Below are 20,176 nucleotides of genomic sequence, written 5' to 3'. Positions count from 1 at the left end.
TAGCTATTAGTTCTTGCGGCAACGTTGTCGTTAAGCCCTTGTGTCATGAGTCCTGCAGCTTGCTGGAGGCTGTGTAACAACCGGCGATCTCGCTTGGTCTACGAAGCTGACAATGCATCGCGAATGCCCTGAGCGGGTGTGCACGCCCCGGGCCAGGTGCGCAGGGCACCCCAGCAGCGGGCACGCTGCCATCGGGCTGGGCGAGCCCGGCGCTGCCCGGCCCGTGCGGGCAGTCCCGGCGGCCCCTCCCGCAGCCCGGGCATGCTCAGTGCCGGCGGCCGGGCTGGCGCTGGCCCCGGTGCTCGCTGTGCTCGCTGAGCCCGCTGAGCCCGCGGCCGCTGCCACACGGGCGGCGGGAGGCGCCGCTGCGGCCCCATGGGCAGCCGGGCGGCGGGCGGCGGGCAGCCCCCAGGTGCGAGGCGGCGCCGCCCCGCGTTCCTCCGCCGGCACGGGCCGCGCTCCCCCGCGGGCTGCGGCCGGGCCGGGGCCGGGAGCGGGGGCGCAGGGAGCGGGACGGGGCTGCCGCCGGGGCCGCGCCGCCGAGGTGCAGCGAACACGGCGCGGGCCGGGCCGGGGAGCTCCGGCTGCAGCCCCAGCGCCTCCGGGGCGGGCTGAGCGGCGGCTGCGGCACCTGCGCCGCGGCCAGGTCTGCGCTCCTGCACGGGGCAAAAGGCAGCGAAGCTCGACTCCGTTCTCAGAGCCGGGAGGGTACAAGTTTTGTGTGGGTTTTAATTTTCCAACCTGGTCTGTAAATTGTTCCTCTTTGTCAGTCTGTAATGCTTTGTTATTCTTTTTATTTGGTATTTTTAGATGATGGCGTGTCAGAAGCAGTTGGTGAGCAATCAAGACGGCTTACCAGAGAACAGCTTTTTACAATAATTGCAGCAGCTTCTATAAATTTCAGTTCAATGATGTGCTACTCAATCCTGGGACCCTTTTTCCCTTCAGAGGTAAACAACTTAGTCAGCTACTCTCTTCATTACTTTTTTGCATGTTGAAACTTTCAGAAATATCTTGAACTCCATCGGATATTTATGGCTGGGTGTAAGCTCCGAGTTAAGACTTTCCAGTTATGAGAATTCAGTGATTAGATGATGCTGGTGTAGTGCATAAAAGGGTGACCTGGATCTTGTCCATGGACTAATCTTCCCTATGACTGCAGAGGAGACAGCAAACTAATGAGATGAGACAGAAGTCAAAGTGGATTCTTTGAGAAGTGAAATAATTTTTTGCTTAGTGTTCCATAGTAGTTTTGTAGAGCTAAGATTAAACTCTGCCAATGTCCTGACTTGGATTTCTATGCCGTAGCCACTCAATGACTTTATTTATAGCTTTCTCTGTAACATTAACTGTGCTAACTTCCTGACCTAGGAAGGGAAAAAAAACCCCATCTCTGCTTGTGTTGAATGAATACAATGTTTAAATATAGCATGAAATAGATGGTCATGGTGCCTTTCAGCAGAAGGCCATTTCTCTCATGACTAAGTTATTACCTAGTATTTGCAAAGAAATATTCTTTTTTGTCTAAATATTCCTATGTACTTCTTGTGCCCAAGTGAGTGTATTTGGACAGCTAAATAAGTAAAAAATAGTCTGGTGCTTGTTATGGGGTGGCACGTCACAGTGAAGATAACAGATATCTCCATTTACTGCCCTCTCACTGTGCAAGAGATCAAAGTTTTGTAGCTAGTGCCCTTGCACATCAACTGAAGCCACCTTTATATAGTCTGGCTGCCTGTTAAGCAAATAACACAAGGTTTCCATTCACTAAAAAATTAACCTTGGTTTTCCCTTCATTACGTATTAGAAGCGCAACATGTCTTTAAATTTTGTTGTTATTTTATGAGCCCCTGCTGTCTTTGAGAAAAGAAATTGCTTTCTGACTGCATTAATAGACAATTAAAAAGATTTAAATGTGCAAGACATGAATGTTATTCACCTCAAGAATTTGGCTGTGTCTTTACATTGTTGTGATCTTTTCTTGCAGGCAGAAAAAAAGGGTGCCAGTAACACAATTGTTGGCCTGATTTTTGGATGTTTTGCTTTGTTCAATTTCTTGACTTCAATAATATTGGGGAGTTATGTAAGTAAAATTGAAGCTGTAACTTTTTTCTGTGATGACACAGGTTGGTACATGAAGACAGTTCTGCAAGCCTGAGAAAAGAGATGTCTCTTCAGTAGTGCTCCTGCAATTTTCTGTCTGCAGTAACTGGAGGCTGACCAGTCAGTCTGAATGTGATCTAAGTCATGTCAGTACTCTTCTGTTGTTTCTGAGAGTAATACAGGGCAATGGACATGTAACTGTTTTGTTTCTCTGGTTAACTGTTCTGTTTGCTTTAGAGTAATCTGATGACCAATTCTGCTTTCTATGCCCTCCTTCCTCCTAACAGCTTCATTTTATTTGTTGCACTTAATTATGTATTCTGTTTGCCTTTGGCATCACTCTTAAGGTGTTTTGTTTTCTGTTTTGTTTTTTCTTTAGTTAGCTGCACCTCCTCTTCTTTTCTGGTATGTTGTCTTTTTTTTTTAACATTTGCTCCTGTTATGATTCTCTGCTGTTTAACTCAGTTTCCCCTTCAACTTCTTTCTATAGTAATATGAGAGAAACGTCTCCAGTTCTTGCAACATGAGCCTTCCCAAAAATTCAGGATTTTTCTCATGTTGAAGAAATCAAAAATAAATGACGTAAATGTATGTTTATTTATGTGTTGGAGCACTGCAGTCTGTGCATTATTTGCTAGGGCTGCTCAGGATCATTCCCTAAGCTGGGGCTGCTGCAGAGTCAAAATTGTGTCTGTCTTTGGCTGGGCAGCCTCTTTGCTGACTCTGTGGTGAGTGCTTTTCTGTGGTGCTGAGGTGGCTCATAAAGTGTCACATAAGTGCCATTACTAAGTCCAAATCTTGGTGCCTGTAGTGGCATTCAAGTATGGCACAAGCCTCACCAAGTACTTCACAGGATGAGTGTGCCCTGCCATCCTCGTTGCAGACAGCTGAAGTGAGCATCAATAGACCTGGACAGTGCAGCATTCAGAAATCCGAGCGTTTCAGTGAAACTCAGCAAAATATAGGCTTTCCTAATAATGGCTGAAAGGCAGGGACTTCGTTCAGGCCTGAACAAAAAGAAGCCTGAAATACCTAGTGTCCTTAGGGGAAGTTGCAGCATGGAATTAGAAGCTCAGCTGTATTTTTGTTGTGGGATTGAGTTTGCCTTATGGCATGCTTCCCGTCATCCTTCATTCTGGTGAGAGAGTCTGAAATGAGGAAAAGTGGGGTCCTTCCCTAATGATGAATGGGGAGGCCTGAAAGTACCATGCTTCCCATGCCAAAGCTTGGTGCTGTTAAGGGTTGTCATAAATTTCCTTAAAAATCAGCTTGCATTGACTCACTAGCCAGATACGTGATGAGTATTGCTGGCCTTGCCTCAGTGATAGACTGGAGGGGAGGTTTGGAAAAACTTTCTGTTTGTTTATAATGAGGAATGCTACTCTGCTAATTGCTGCTCTGCAGAAGCTGCAGCATGCTGCTGTGAAATAATTAACTGCAGCATTATCTTACCTTTCTAAACTGGGTTAAGTCACTTAACTGTTCAGAGTATTTTTAGATTCGTTATTGAATGAAGGCCCACCAGCAGAAGCAGTGTTTCCCAATCTTATAGCTGCAGGTGCTATAAAGTTCTCATAATTTTTTGATTTCTTAACAGTAACTTACCTTGAAAATTTTTGACCTTTTTTGAAATACTAACATGTAAAAATGGTATTTAATTTACAGCTTTCACAAATTGGAGCAAAATTCATGTTTGTGGCAGGGATGTTTGCTTCAGGCTGTGTGACCATTCTTTTTGGGTAAGTAATTGCTGTTGCTTGATTTTGTTGCATTTGTCTTCTGATCATTTTCATACCTCTGAAAAGATGGACGCAAAACAAAGTAGAAGCTCTTGGGCATCTTGTGTGTTTGTTAGGCATCTAACTTCCTGTATCTTTTATTTTTATCTACCTCTTGTAAAGCAGAATGAACACTTCTCCCTTTCACTAGGTTTCAGAGTCTGTTTAGTACTTTGAAAAACAGAGGAGGTAGGTTCTGTCTATTTAAGTAGTAGTTCACAGACAGGAAGAAGCTTGTCAAAGTGCATCAATAAGAAAACTATTTCTGCATAATGTTTTAATTATTCTTTCCTTTAAAATATTTGGCTTAAATGGGAAGCATTGCCTGGCAAGTGGAGAGGCTAAGTCACTAATTTTAGCAAAATAAATGCTTTATTAACAATGAAGGAATATCTTATTAGTTAGTTCTAACACATTGTATCAGACTTCTTGCACAGGTGCTTGGAAAAGCTATGAAATACAACAAAAGTTATGGTTTTCATGCTCTTTTCACTGCCAAGCAAAGGGGAAAAGGAGAAAGCTGCCAGAAATATTTCGGTGGAGTTGGAACAATTTCACTAATGTGGTTCAAAGATAAGTGGTAATAGAAAGCATTGAGTGTCTTGTAACTGTGTCTTTTAATAAGCAAGAAATTACACTCCTGAGCCTTTAGTAGATGGCTTCATCTGTCCTGAGAGAGGTCCAATTTACTGTTGGGATTTTTCTTTTCCAGAATGCTTGACAAGGTGCCAAGTGGACCAGTGTTCATCGGTTTCTGCTTTTTAGTAAGAGCAGGGGATGCAATAAGCTTTGCAGCAGCAATTACAGCATCATTCTCAATCCTTGCAAAGGCATTTCCCACTAATATAGCTACTGTCCTGGTAAGTTCAGAAAGCACTGTTACAGCTGAGTACCAGCAATATGACAAACTGCCAGTGGGCAGCCTAAAATCAAGAGGAGAAAATCTGTTGTCTCTTATGCAGGCTTATTAAATCATCACGTAAAGTTTTGTTTGTAATCTAGAATCACAATCCTGGAGTGAGTTTAGACCTTAGCATAACTCTGGTTAGATATAAATTAAGCAGTATTTATTAGTTGCTTGTGCTTTGAAGACAGCTGACCATTAGTGGCAGTAGTTATTTCTTCAGTGAAAATTAAAGCAAAATACTAATAAAATACTAGTACAGCTTTTAGTGACTACTTCTACTTGGATAGTAAGGATCCATGTGAGTTGATTAAAAAAATGATAAATTAATTCAAATGGTGTTGATTTAAATGACTGGAAGATGCAAAACTGAAACAGTTTTGGCTTAATTTTTCTAATCTGTTGATAAAAGTTATGTATGAAAAGATGAGAGACAGAATTTCTTGAAATATAGAGGGCAGTATTTCTGATCATCAACAATTCATTTCAACCACAGATATTACCCTTTTTCAGTTGGGGTTTTAACGTGTTAAAGAAAAATTTTGTGTTTAATAAAACGCCGCTTTCTCCGTCTATTTTTCAGTACATTCTGGTTTTCAGTTCAAATATATTCTGTCAGAAGTAACTGGGTTAAATTTTAATGAGTGAACAAATTTTGAGAACTTATTTAAGAACATTAAATAAAATTAGAACAGTTGCTGCTTTTATTAATATTGTTGTTAAGCTGTTTAATTACTTCTATAAATAAATGTGTATCTATAAGAATATGTCTTTCTAACTAGAAAAACCTACTAAGTTGCATCAGCGGTGATTAGCTGACGTTTTCATTGGAGAACAATTTATATATTGTAATCAGGTTTTAGATGTATTCAGTTAATAAGGTTAAGGTTTCCTGCTTGCAAATTTTAAAATGTAATTTAAATAGATAAGTAAAGTAACGTTGACTTAAAGGGATTTAGTTAGCCATTTTATAATCAGAATTAAAAAGAAAAAAAATTCTGTGGTGGCAGCACAGTAACCACGATGCATGGCTGAAAATGGTATGTGGTGGTGAAGGTCATCTCAAGACCAGAATCAAAAATGCTACACAGCTGTGGCTTAGTACCTACCTTTGTTTAAAATCTAGAAAGGATGCTGTAAAAAGACAGATGACTTCTAAATGTTTGTCTTTTTACCATTATGTGTACTCTAGTGTCTTGTTCTGCATGAGAATAAAACCTTTTCGTATTTATTCCTGTAGATTCAGTGTCCTTAAATGGACATGATGGAGAGTTCTTGTCACTGTGAGCTCTGAGGCAGGAGGCAGAAGAGCGAGCTGATTGTTTGAGCAAGGTCCATCCTAGGGTAAAATTGAAGCCTGAAGGAGTGGATGAGGTTTTTTTAGCCTTGCTCTCTATTGTCCTTCTTGACAGTGCTAGATGCTGAAAAGCACCTTTCCTCTCCTTATCTTTTTGGTACCAGTTTTCAGCCTTCCTTTTACTTTTTAGGTACCCTAGAGAGTATATGGGGAAGTTATTAAATATAGGCACATTAGCCTTGTGTAAAGTGGGAAGTTGAGCATCTGTCAATGCCTCTGTGGGAGGAGTTACAGACTTCAGAACATAAGCAATCTCACTTGTCTTACAGTATCAAGTTTATTTTATCCTCTGATCTGTACATTACAATGTCTCAGCTTCCCCCTCATGCCCTCCCCACTTCATTAACTTAGAGGGGCTAAATGGTGTACTGTCCCAAATCATGTAAATTATTTGAATCAAAGTCTCACAAACCAAGTATTTCTTATGGTTGGTAAGCAACAAATGTGAATGCATCATCTGGATGCAGTGATGTTAATGGCCATTCCACATAGTTATAGTTTTTCAGAATGTCTCAAATCTACCTGAAAATTTTGCATCATACTAGTCATATGTTGTTACTAGTTTTTTCTTTGCTAGGAAAGAAAAAGGTTGCAATGCTCGACTGACCTAGAATAAAGAACTTGGCATTTGCTGACTCTGCCTGTTTTCAGGACATCTGAGTACTCTGACTTGTTTCAGTGAAATTAAAGATGAGGATGATTCCTTGGAGTTTCTTTCCAGGTTCTGGACATTATCAGAACTTTTATCTGTAAGCAGTTATTACCACCAGCTTTTACTGGTGATCTAGGCATTGATTAATCAAATGTTGAGGCAGATTTTGACAGTAGTGACCCTGACATTGCAGCACAAGATGTGTCTATATTACTGTCCTTCTACAAATCAGCATCTTATAAAAGATATAAGATTATTAAATTATATCCAAAATAATCTGAGTTGCCCCCACTGCAATTTAATTATTTTTTCCTACCCCTAGGGAGAGAGTCCAAACAGTTGTTTATGAAGAGAAAGCTTTAACTTGGCACATGTACTTCATCCCATGAGAGAATGTCCCATCTGAGTAGGTTTGTTTAGATCCTTTCCCTTAGGCTGGAGTGTAATGGCAGGTGGGAAAGGTGATCCTTTCATCCTGAGTTGTCATGTGGATACTTTCTGCCACTGGATCCTTGCCTCAAGACTGAGATCTGTTAGGTGACAGCAGAGTTGTGAATGCTGCAGTACAGGTGGTTCCCTGTAGTGAAGCAAAAGAGGTCATGGCAGTCACACACATAACTGTGGAATTCCTTTGGCTATTCCACCCTATGAATGTCACTACTAGCTCTTGTTCTAGTGATGCAGTGTCTTGTTTTTCACTGTCCTGGATATGTTGTGCTGCTCCTCAGACACATGGCTTTTTTGTTTTGTTGCACTGTATTTTCTGAACGTACTGACTTCCTTTCTGCTTGCTTTTTCATCCTTTAGGGCAGCCTTGAAATTTTTTCAGGACTTGGACTGGTGCTGGGCCCACCTTTGGGTGGCTTTTTGTATCAATCATTTGGTTATGAGGTCCCTTTCATCACACTGGGATGCATAGTGTTGGCTTTGGTGCCTGTGAATATGTGCATATTGCCAAAATATGGTAAGCACCCTTCTACCTGCTTCTTTCACTCACATTAACTTCTCATGTACTTAAGTGTCGTTAAAAAAGTGTCAGCTTCTGGAGTCTGATCCAAGTCAGAGGGCAAAACTCCAGTTGAATTAGCTGACCATCTTGATCAGGCCCATGTTTAATGCTAACTTAAATTCATGAGATGGGCTGGAATTAATACAACTCCTCATGCCCCTTTCTGCAAACACTAGAAACTCTGTATGGAAATGAACTGAGATATATTTTTTCTCTTTTGTCTTAGATTCAGGGCTTGTAAAGGACCAGTTGTGTCTTCTTCCTATAGGTTTGTCATTGCAGCTAGTTAAAGAAAAGCTGGAGACAGATTTTGCCTAAAGCAGGAGAATTCAACATGTTTGAAGAGTTAACAGTGGAGGGGAAAACTAATTATAGGGAGAAAAAAAAGTGTTTATTTGTACTGAACAATGCAGGATCTGATTAATACAAAAAAAGTTAAAGTTAATAAAGGAGGGGTTTAATGAAGTGATGGAGGTCATATAAATTTATTAAATTTTAGATGATCCTGCTTGGACAGAAAACTAGCTTAAAGATAAGCCCTCACACAAGACTAATTGTAAGGTTCCAGTTCTGTTATTCTTTTCTAGAGAAAAAAAAAGCTAGTAACTTTTAAATGCTTTGTAATATTTTTTATCCTTTAACATGAAAATCATGGAGAATAACTTCAAGTATATTGACTTTTAGAAGAAACTTACAATGATTAACCATGTTTTGCTACTGCTGACTTTCCCCCTGACCTCTCTAAGCTCTGAAATCATCATGATATAGCTGCCAATTTGGAATTATGTTACATAAATGTTAGCTCTGAGCTGGTGGATGCTAGTGCTTGAACTTTTAGTTCTTTGTATACTTTGAGACCACATTCAGGTATTACAGGGAGAGGGCCTGATTTAAAATTCCCACATAACCATGACATCTGAAAGAAGTTTCCTGAGTACAAATTGAACATGTCGGAGTTCAATTAATTGCTTTAAAACTTGGATAGATCTCAACTGATAAATAGCAATCTTTTTATCTGACTCTCAAAGCATGTTTCTTTTATTGGATATGAATTCTTCATCTATGTGTTCATGTATCAAGCTGAGACATAACCATGAGGATTTCATTGTATAACTGCTGGCAGAGAAGCAAATAATTTTTTCACATAATTGTAGTAATATATGTTTCAGTTCTTTTCACATTGGGGATTTGCAGTGTTAAAATCTAAATTGTATACTTTTCTTCTTCACCTATCAATTTTTGGTTTTTACTATAAAAATAGTATAGCACCTAATAATTAACTATTGACTTTCATCTGTTGTGCAACAGGACTAAGAGGACTAAAAAAAAGGAAATACTGTTTCTTTTCTAAGGCAAAAAGATCAATCATGAGCTTCTGCTGCTGAAAATAATGCACTTTCCCCTCCTCTTCTATTGAAACAGATTCAACTCCTAGGAAGGAATCCTTCTGGAAGCTCATTCTTCTGCCGAAAGTCTTAATACTCTGTCTCACTATATTTTCTCTAAGTGCATGCTTGGGTTTTTTGGATCCCACAATGTCTCTATTTATCCTAAAGAAGGTAAGTCCTGCTAACATGCAGTAAAGTCTTGACTTAACAAATAGTAACTGGTTATAAATGTAAATATCCTTAACAAAATTGAGCTTCATCCAATTAACACTGTTTTAGTTAACTGTTAGTTGTATGAATTCCAAATAACTTGATTTCTACAGTACTGATAAGTCAATATCCACTGCACCATCTCAAGACCTGCTGGGTTTTGATAACTTTGAGAATGAAGAAATGTAAAGCTTTTTAAAATGGGCTTTCTCCACTTAAATGTCTTTCAGCTGCAAAGTACTGTCTCTGAATAGGGCATAGAAACTGCTTTTGTAAAAAGGGACTTCTTCCTTCCCAAAATCAAATTCTTGACAGCTGCTGCAGTCACTGACAGTGTTACATCTCTTGGTGTGAACCCCTTTAAGATTCTCTTCCTAGGTGAAATTAAGCAATAGTCTTTGAGGGCTTTATTTATGAATTATTTTCCTAAGGAGTGGTGTTTCACAGATGGCAGTGCTGCTTTGTCTGCCTAGTCTGTACTTTGAGCACTTGTCCAGGGTGGAGGGGAGTGGATGCTAACCTCTTTCATCAGTGGAGATGTGAATGTACATCTTCCATCTCCCAGGAGGGATCTGGAAAGGTAGAGACTAAGTCCATTGAAATTTCAGTGTCTGAAGTGTCTGTTTCAAGTTTGTTAGATTTTAATGTTGGAATCCAGTGTGCTGCTGTACGGGACATAGCATAATGTTTTCTCCTGACATAATTTAGGTTTTATATCAGTGCAGTTGTGTCAGGTGTTTCCACCACTCTATGCTTAAAAAGAGTTGGTGAAAGCAATGAAACTGAAGCTCTGTGGGTGACTTCAAATACTTAAAAAAACTCCGTGTGGTATCAGTAAAATACTTAAAATTGCTCATTTCAGTATTTTGACTTAATATATTAAGTCTCTTTTGCAAGGTCCAGGGTAATTATATTCTTCAACGAATGTAGCATACATGGTTTATCTTGGTTTTTGTTTTATTTGTCTTCCTTTCCATAGTTCAAACTCCCAGCTGGTTACGTGGGCTTGGTGTTCCTTGGTTTGGCACTCTCATACTCCGTGTCTTCTCCCCTCCTTGGACTCGTAAGTGACAAACAGCCGGTGAGTCCTACCCTGCTGTGTGTGCAGAGTTACTAAAGTACTCTGTGCATTTACTTAAAGGTGGGGGCAAGGGATGAAACAAAGCATGTAGGTCTGGTCCTGTAAGGGCATCTGCCTTTCAAGACCTTGCACATGCACCCATTACTGCCACGTGGGAAGTCTCTTTTGCAAGGTCCAGGGTAATTTAAGAATGTCCAAGTCAGTAAAAGGAAATTGGACAAGCAGTTAAAGTGTGCTGAGCTTTTCTAGTGGACTAAGCATAATCCTTTTCCAAGCAATGTGGAAAAGAGAGTGGGAAAATATGTCCCAGTTATCTATGGTTTTAACCACATCTGATTTTATTAGCTCTTGAGAAGAGGAGTAAAGATGTTCTGGTTAGCTGTGTTGACTTCATCTCTTAAAAAATGTAATATTCAAATTAGATCAGCACAGTGGGCTGCCTATCCTTTAGCCTGGTCCTTTAGCTCTTAACAGCACCATAGAAAGAGACTTTGACTGTGATACACCTAAAACTGCCAGTGTTGATTGTCCAAGGAAAACCTACACTTTGAATGCTGTGCCTGAAGGATAGTGACAGTTTTCTGACACTTTTTTCTTGACACAAACTAGTAATGCCCTTTGTACATGAGAATTACATAGAATCATAGAATGACCTGGATTGAAAGGAACTTAAAGATCATCATGAAATGCTACAGGGTGTTTCTTATATTAAACAAGACTAAGACCTAAAATACTCTGGGAACCGAGAAGGACCATTGCTCAGTATCCTGAAATCTCTCTACTAAGCCACTGCTGCCAGTGGTTGCATTTGGGGTGAGGAAACAAGAATTTATTGTTTCTTGATGTAGATGACAAATTCCCAGTTTTAAATTACATAGCTCTTCCTTTTCTTACACAGTACATCAGGAAGTGGCTGCTGACATCCGGAGACTTAATGACAGCAGTGTGCTTTTTCATGCTAGGACCTGCTCCTGTGCTGCACATTGAAAGGTACTGCCTCTACCTGAGCCTGTCCCGTTGTACGATGTTTTCAACCATAGTCGTGTATGCCCGTAAGTCTGTAATTAGCAGCTCTGACTGTGAAACAGATTTGGTTGTTAACTTCTACCTTTGACCAGAAACATGGTGGTTTTTTGATGTGTAACATGAGATTGTGAATGTAAAGCAGTGAAAGCATCTGAAAATGGAGATTTTACAGCTTCATAAAATAGAGCCTTTTCTTTTGCTTTTTACTGTTACTGTGTTCATGTTAATGTGTATGGTAGGAAGAATGTTGCTTTTTTTCCCCTTCCCTCACAGTTTTGTGGTATTTCCAGTTCAGCAAAACAAAGATCTCATTTTGTCTTAATTTCCAAATTTTTCTATTTCATCAGTGTTTTTTAACTATGGGGTTTATTTATTATCAGCAGTACGGATTTTACTTTTCTCTGTCTATAGCTTCTGAGAAAAGTGACAGATTATAGCTTTGTTTTCACTAGCAAAGACAATGCCTGTTGCACCTGAATGCTGTAATGTCATATTTCTCAAGTTAATTCACAGCAAAATGCTTTGCTACATTTACAAACAACTACACAATCCTTTTGTCCTAGGTTAGATCGTCTGTTAAAGTAATAGGCTTGTTAATGCGTAGAACTCCTCTTAGGTTGCTAATTTTTAGAGATCATAGGTTTGAAACTGGTGCAGTTTCAAATTTAGATCATAGATTTGAGCTGGGGAGAAAAATAAATTAGTAAAGTCTTCAAAATTCTTTAGCTAAGTCTATTTGGTTGTAATATATTAGGCTACAAAATTTTAACTTCGAAATCCTTCACTTCTGCAACAAACCAAGTCTGGTGCTTGCACAAAGGCATTGCTCAGTTAACCTCATTTGTCTACCTCTTCCCTATATGTACCTCATAAAATGAACCGCATTTGATAAGAAAACATATAATTTGAGCACAGGTTTTTCACATTCTTTTACAAAGTTTTTTTCTAAAGCATAGAACTGGATTTTTCAAGTATTAGTATTGGCTTCAAGACTTCAAAACATAATTTGCTCATCAGTCAGGGAGAGCTGATATAACAGCCTTCAGTCAAATGCAGTCCTTACTGGAAAGAGTCTTCAGCAGCTAATTCTTGTAAATTCCTCTCTTTCAGTCAGCTGTGGATGTTTGTGCTGGTGTTGGTTTTGATTGGCTTTTCCCTTGGCATGAGTGCTATCCCAGTGTTCCCAGAGATGCTGCAATGTGCATAGTAAGTAACTCAGTCCAACCTTTCTTTCATGTTACTGACACTAGGAACCTGCAACTGTTTTTCAGGGGTGAATGTGAAATGTGGCTTTTTTGCCCCTTTTTGAGGCAAAGGCAGATAGTGACATTTAAATGCTTCCACTTGTCTTAGTTTTTTTCTGACTGAGCTCCCCAGTCATTATCCTCCCAGTATAACTTTGTTCACGTGTACCTCAGTAATGACCTAGAAGGGTCTTGATTTACTCTTTGTAGTACATGCCTTTTGGAACAAGGTCTTTGCTTCTAAAAAGCCACCTGTCACAGTTTCACACTTGCCATATGAAACATGAGGAATTGGTGCAATGGTGTGATCTTACCTGGGAGAAATCAGAGATGAGGTGTAGCACTGCATTCCTCCAGAGAGGCAGCAAAGAAGAAAGTACTGCGTAAACAGACATTCTACTGTACACTTTTGCTTGTTAACTATTTATGTGGTGTGCACATTAAAAGGACAGGGAAAAGTCTATAGGGAAAGGCTACAGACTGAGACACAGTATGTATTGTACTACTCTAACTGGTCTGTCTTTCTGCAGTGAGAATGGATTTGAAGAAGGTCTGAGTCTTCTGGGACTGGTGTCTGGACTCTTCAATGCCATGTGGTCCCTTGGGTAAGTGTAGCCCTTTTTGTAAACTCTGAGAGTTTAGCTGTTCAGCACTACTGCCAGGTAGAAACCTGGCTGTCACTGTGTTGACCTTGATTCAAAAGTTTCTTGTTTGACAGGTGCCTTGTAGGCATGTTAAAACAAAGCTTTTTACCTAAGAAAAGATAAAACTTTTGTTTTGACAGTGCTCTGAACTTGTCTTTCTTGAAACATATTGCTCTGTATATCAGAAATCTGCAGTGATTTAAGTGGATGTTTGCTTGCAGTTCTGTGTGATCATTTTTTTTTTTTCACTAAAATCTCTAATGCTTAATACTGAGAGATGTGGACCTTAATTTTTTTAAAAAGCTAAGTCTACCCAGATGGAGTGAGCTAGATGTCTGCTCCTGACTAATTCTGTTTTCTATTTTCCACATTTCCTCCTTTTATGTGGGATAGCTTAAGGTAGAATCTTCTTTTTAAGCAATTCTTTAAGGTCTGTGTTTGTATAACTCAGCAGAATATGTCTATATAACTCTATATAATGTGTTTATAACTCAGGGTCATCATCCCAGAAATAAGTGAAAGGTGCTACTGGCTGAGTGACCCTTCAGAGCTGTCCCTCAGTGTGGAGGGACAGAGTGCCCCTCTATAGACAGCCACTTACAGGATATTTTTATCTGTCCTTGTAGTCTTCTGTGGCTGCAGGTATGTTTCAGTGGCACAGATTTGCACCATTTTTTTCCAAGATCCCGCTGTCTGGAAGTCCTGTATGTTTGGTATAGGATTCAGTACAGACACAGGTAGTATAAAGTTAGCAAACCCCAGGTTTATGCTGCTATCAAGCCTGGTTTTATAATGTAACTTGTTTCCAGGAAGTCTCTCTAGTTTTACACAATTTTGTCTCTTTCTGTTTTGAGAGACCATATAATGTAAGACCTTTCATAATGAGACAGCATCTGCAAAACCTTTAGAACCTGCATTTTTAGACAGGTTTAGAAGGTGGAGGGCAGTTACACACAGCTCAACCTTGCAGTGACCATGTCTGTCACATTGTACATCCCCTCCTGCTTATATTCATCAGATCTTTGTCTTGAAGTTTAGAAACTTTGTGTTTTGAGGGATTGGACTTTGAATTTCTCTTATGGTAGAATTGATCAGTGTAGATGTTTTCTCAGAGCATGGTCCTTAGTGGGGTCTCTGTACTGAAAATGACTGCATTCAGCTTTCTGATGTGGATCCTATTTCCAGATGAGGAGGTAATTAGATTTATTAGGGCCTTGGCAAACAACAAAATCATACCTATTGTGCATTTTAGGAAAGAGGTCTGTGGAATAAAATCTCTTTCTTGTCAAAGGTGAGATTCTATGAAGGAAGGCCACAAAACCCAATAAAACAGTTCTCTGAGAATATGGTATGTTATCCTTTATGCCAATACCTGATTTTGATTTGATGCAGGTCATTTGTAGGTCCAGTTCTGGGAGGATTTCTAAATGAAGAGCTGGGTTTTGAATGGGCCGCAGCCATCCAAGGAGGATGGCCACTGTTAAGTGTAAGTAATTACACTTTTTTTTTTCACATCGATTGCAGTTATGAGCTATTGTATAAGGTTGTTATAATTACTACAATTGTAACTGCCTGTTTCCTCAAAGGGTCTTGCAACTGGAATATTCTATATCATTGAGGCAACAAGGAAAAGGTATGCTGAGATATTTGTTCTTTATTTTCCTTGCAATCATATAAAGCAAACCTTTGAAATCTGTGCTTGCATTTTTTCCTCACTACCAACTTAATATTGAATGATAAGATGAGCAGTAAAAACATTGCTTAAATAATTTGTCTGTATGGTTTCCTAAATCCCTACTGACCTGAATGGACAGCTAAAACAGGCAATGTCTATTCTATACAAGCAGCAGGACCGTAGCATTAATGAGCAATCCCTACTGATGGTTCCTCCAGGAGGGTGTCTGTGAGCTGGAATTGGTTGGATGGTCACAGGCAGAGAGCAGTGGTCAATGGCTCAATGTCCAGACACAGATTAGTGACAAGTGGTGTCCCTCAGGGGTCTTCCTTGGGACCAGCACTGTTTAGTATCCTCATCAACAGCTAAAAGAAAGTAGATTCAGACTAGATATGAGGAAAAAAATTACCATGAGGGTAGTGAAACACTGGACCAGGTTGCCCAGAGCGGTAGTGGATGCCTTATCCCTGGAAACATTCAGGCCCAGGGCGGAAAGGGCTCTGAGAAATTTGGTCTAGTTTAAGATCTTCTACCCATGGCAGGGTAGCTGGACTAGCTGACTTTTAAAGGTCCCTTTCAATCTGAACCATCATATGATCATAGGAATGAACAGTACATGGTTCTGTGCAGTAGTAGAGAACCAAATCCAGTGATCCAGGTAGCTCTTTGCATGTAATGTGCTCTTTTGCTTATTATGTTGGTATCACATCAAAGTATCTAGAGAATATAAAATCTGTGTTATCTCTCCTGTTCTTTTTCTTATGCAAACAGTTCCAGTTCCAGCCTGCAAAATCCTCCTGGTGGTAATGAAGAAAGGACTCATCTAATGGGCAATGAAACGTAGCCAGACATACTTTTAATTCTCTGGTTGCTAGTGTGGTTTAACCTAATATTGAGGTGACTGGCATTAACAGTGCTTCATTATTCTGGAGCTGGGACATGATCCCTTATGAACAACCAGTTGTGGTTTAATTGTAGAGGCATTACTGTTTTGAAACACTAAACACTGACTGCCTTTCTTTTGGAAGTTCTCCTAAATGATGAGTAACCCTCAGCTGTCAGCCTGTTTGTGTTCCATGTACAGTGTACCACTATATGTGAAAAGATGTATTTTCAAATGTCTGTTCCATACTTGCGTGTGCTGTGCATTATTCTTGGGTAAAGCTACTATTTTGCTGCCATGACTTTCTGTATTTTTTTAAAGGAAGTTCATTATCTTGTAAAAGCACAATTTGAAATTATAAAGGACTAAGCACAATATTGTTTTCAATAAAGCAACTTTTTTCCTAAGTTTTGTAAATTTTCTTTGACAACTAAAGTCTAAAATACTTATTGTCTACTAGCACTTGTGTTATCTTGAGAGTGCCTGAAAATGAGATTCAAAAATAATGAATATTTGCCATGTCTGTACAGAAAAAACTGATCTTCAGTCCTGAGTGAGACTTGGCATCTGGTCTATACATTGATATAAATACACAATAGATAAATGCATGTTTGTATTATATATGAAGACTCAGTTTGTTAATTGTGAGACTTATTTTGCTAACAAATGCTAGTTGGAATGTTTGTAATAATTGCTTCTGCAACAGCAAATCTATCAGAAGTTTAGGGCTACTTACGGGGGAGAAAACCCACATTTCCTCACCTCTTCCAAATGCTCAGCTAAAGATATTCAAGGGGAACTGAGACAAGACACTTGACAAACTCACACTAGACTTATTGACTTTGGTTATGATAAAAGTCTTTAAAATTGTCATTGAGCCATAACTGGTTTCTGAAAGAGGTTCTCTGTGGTGGCTTTTTCCCCATAAATAAGTTTGTGAATAGTTCCTGGATTTTAGATAAGAAATACTTCTTTCTCTGCCAGAGCTCTTTTGGACTAGAAGGGAGAACTGCTGTGATAGTCTGTGAAACTTCAGGATACCAAAGGGGAGGCTTCCCCATGGAACATCTTGTTAATAGCTTCCTTTCCTTTTTGTATCAGATGTTAGACTACTGAATCCAGGAATGTACACCTCAATTTATTAGGAAATGCTGACCATGCTGGTGCTGATGATGAGCCAGGTGAGAAGGAGCTGAGAGGACTAGAGTTTGATGCAAGATACAGATCTGTAGGCATGGGACTTAATTGGCTCATTTTGTGCAATTTGTTCACTTACCTGATGTGTGCTGTTAGGACTTGAGAGTGTATAAAAAAACAAAAAGAGCACAAATGTCACTGAAATTATTGAGCTGCTTTGCAATGTGTGAACTTCACCAGACCACCAGTAGAAACAAGACAGGCTTAACCAACCCTTGTAACAGAGGAGTCAGGGCTTCTGTGGGAAGCTAAGCCACCACCCAGGTTAGTGCAGGCGCAGGTCTAAATACCAGCCTGCCACTGCCGACACAGCTGTAGAAGCTGTGATGGGCAGACTGCACCAGGTAGAGCCAGACTGCAATTGGCTGGTCTGGGGCAGCCCGGAGCAGGAGGCCGTGTGGCAGCACTGAGCTCTTCCACAGCCATGCCTGCGCCCTTAGGTTTGGACAGTGCTGGTCTCTGCTGAGATTTCCCAAAGTTGTTTTCCTGCTGGGATCCAGGCTTGCCTCATGCTCTGTCACTACAGCCTGGCTGACGCACAGGTCTGGCAGGCGATGCATTTCTTTGGCTGCAGCACAGTGCTGACTTCCCTTCTGTTCCCAGCTGCTTGGGTAAACACCCTTCCAGTGCTGTCAGCCATCCAGCTTCACTCAGGGTGGGCCATGGGAATGGGGGTCAACTTCCTTTCAGCAAATACACACAGCTCCACTTCAGACATGACAGATAGTGTGAGAGTGCTCTAACTGATCCTTGTTCTCATGGGCAACATTTGTATCTGTGTAGTGCAGCTGACCTGAGCAGAAATTTCCATCAGCTTCAAGCATGCATACTCATCTCAACAGCACAAGGACATGAGAACTTGTAAAGTTCTTGATATAAAGGAAATAAAAATGTGCTATGTAAGAACCTGGAAATCTCTAAGTCGATCACAACACCTCTAGTCTTTGTTAAAGAATTAGTCCTGGGAGTTTATGAGCGGTATTCTTCATCTTCTGACCCTGGTGTTTTATTGGTGTTTTGGCCATGTAAAGACCCAAACTTCATTTTCTCCACTAGATGGAACCCTAACTCTGACAAACGTTCTTGTAAGTTATGCAAATAGTACTTCTGGGCTGTAGACCTTGTGTCTCACATTTTCTTTGTAGGCTTTGTTTTCACTGTACATTTTTCCTGAGCAGGTGCTAGAAGTCAAGCACAAATTTTGCGTGCACGTGTTTTCAGAATTGAAACTTACTGATAAAATGTAGCTCTAAACTTGGCCATCCAAATAAAAGGAGATGTGAGCCATTCCTTTAGTTCTCAGTTGTTGATGACCCCATGTCATACAACTCATGTTCTTTATGAATAGGTTTTACTCTGGGCTCTAAAAATTCCTCTATTTGTGTAAACCACTTGCATAAAGATGTGAATTTTGGTAATAACTTTTCCTTACAGAACTTTTTGATTGGACAATGTTACCACCGATTTTAATCAGAATTACTGATTCCTAATGCAGTTAAAGTCAAAGAAGAATGCAAAGCTTCAGCCACTTAAATAATATATAATCAGGACACTAATCTTGTCATTTACAATACATGAAACATCAGAGTTTGATCTACTTTCCATTGATGGCAAAAGCCATTAGGTTAAAATTGTAGTCTGTGAAGTAGTTTCAAAACAGTCTAGTAAGTATTAGAATTAAATTTTGCACGTATATAATTAGTGACTACTGCATACCTGTCCCATATATTTGCTTTCAGATTAGAAAATTTCTGGTATTACATGTTTGCTGGGAATGGTATTTATGCCCCAGATGGCCCAAGAGCATATTACTACAATACTGAAGTGGATAATGGTCACCTTTTTGGTGCTAGAATGAGTTCACACCCACATCTCTCTCCTGACTATGCTGCTGCTGTTAACTGGACATTGTGTGCCAGCCAGATCAAACAGCCTCCATCAAACACTCTTTCAGTGGGGTCGTTTACCATGATCTGCTTCATGGAACTCACTGAATCTGAGGGAAATCGAGCCATTTGCCAGCAGGACCTCTGTTGCCATCTGAGTTACAAGACGGTGGGGAAGCAGCAAGATGAAATTTATGTCCTGGGTGCCTTTAATGGGTTACATGTTGTTGAAGGACAGTATTCTTTTCAGGTAAGAGTCTTCTGCTATTATTTGAGCAATGGGAAGCTGCAATATTCTCTTTGCAATCTGTTTGCCTTTTTTTTTTTTTTTTTTGGGGGGGGGGGCATTTAAGACCAGGCATTTTTAGCCCCCTCCCCCCCCAAAAAAAAACCCAAAAACAAAACCAAAAAAACCCCCAAAAAACCCCAACCCATTTGTCTTCCTCATGATGCATTTTGACTTCATTAGGAGTGTTAATCTGATTTTCTGTGTTACAAATGATGGAAGTGTAGACCTTGGGTTGACCCTATGCTGTAACACCCTTGAAGGTGAGGTCACCCAACAGTTTTGGCAAGGACAGGACAGGACAAGTATGTATGTTTCTCTGTGCTGATTGTACCTCTGCAACACATCTTGCAGAAGTTGTTCTTCAGGTTTTGCAGGTTGTAGGGTTGTCAGGAGTTATTGCTGAGGGGAGATTTTGCTTATTGCTCCCTGCAGCTACCTGAAAGGAGGTTGGCGAGGTGGGGGTTGGATCAATCACTTCCCTTAAGTGACAAGACATGAGGGAGTGACCTCAGGTTGTGCCAGGAGAGGTTTAGATTGGTTACTAGGAACAATATCTTCACTGAAAGTATTGTAAAGCATTGGAACAGGCTGCCCAGGGAAGTGGTTCAGTTACCATTCCTGAAGGTATTTAAAGAATCTATAGATGTGGTGCTTAGGGACATGGTTTAGTGGTTGGTTTAGGAGTGCCGGTTAATGGTTGGACTTGATGATCTTAAAGGTAATTTCTAAACTGAATGATTTCATGATTCTAAACAGGTTTCTGTATATGTATACAAAAAGGACAGAAGAATGTACATCTCTCCATGTCTTCATAGGAATGCTCTTGACACAAGAGAGCTGTTTTCTGCTC

The 20,176-nt window shown here is 40.1% G+C and overlaps 1 protein-coding gene across 3 annotated transcripts; it reads left to right on the top strand.

Moving 5' to 3' along the window:
- Window positions 1–23: 23 nt before the first annotated feature.
- SLC18B1 (solute carrier family 18 member B1) lies at window positions 24–16,361 on the top strand. Of its 3 annotated transcripts, none has more exons than XM_063390039.1 (14): window positions 24–412; window positions 811–950; window positions 1,988–2,083; window positions 3,769–3,842; window positions 4,594–4,741; window positions 7,602–7,758; window positions 9,226–9,362; window positions 10,381–10,464; window positions 11,381–11,472; window positions 12,619–12,714; window positions 13,283–13,357; window positions 14,789–14,882; window positions 14,983–15,029; window positions 15,843–16,361. In XM_063390039.1, the coding sequence occupies exons 1-14, from the start codon at window positions 376–378 to the stop codon at window positions 15,913–15,915; spliced, it is 1,350 nt and encodes a 449-aa protein (XP_063246109.1). In that variant the 5' UTR covers window positions 24–375; the 3' UTR covers window positions 15,916–16,361. The 3 variants fall into 3 exon arrangements, with proteins under 3 accessions (XP_063246109.1, XP_063246108.1, XP_063246110.1); XM_063390038.1 differs by having other exon boundaries at window positions 29–412; window positions 10,381–10,482; XM_063390040.1 differs by lacking the exon at window positions 24–412 and adding an exon at window positions 581–721 and having other exon boundaries at window positions 10,381–10,482.
- The last annotated feature ends 3,815 nt before the right edge of the window (window positions 16,362–20,176 follow it).

Source organism: Prinia subflava, chromosome 2, assembly GCF_021018805.1.
Source record: "Prinia subflava isolate CZ2003 ecotype Zambia chromosome 2, Cam_Psub_1.2, whole genome shotgun sequence".
NCBI lineage: Eukaryota > Metazoa > Chordata > Aves > Passeriformes > Cisticolidae > Prinia > Prinia subflava.
This window is presented reverse-complemented; position numbering and strand designations above follow the sequence as displayed.

Coding starts and splice junctions, on each gene's coding strand:
- SLC18B1 (XM_063390038.1), top strand. CDS start 376: ATGGGCAGCCGGGCGGCGGGCGGCGGGCAGCCCCCAG. Junction 951..1,987: donor GACCCTTTTTCCCTTCAGAG/GTAAACAACTTA, acceptor CTTTTCTTGCAG/GCAGAAAAAAAGGGTGCCAG. Junction 4,742..7,601: donor CTAATATAGCTACTGTCCTG/GTAAGTTCAGAA, acceptor TTCATCCTTTAG/GGCAGCCTTGAAATTTTTTC.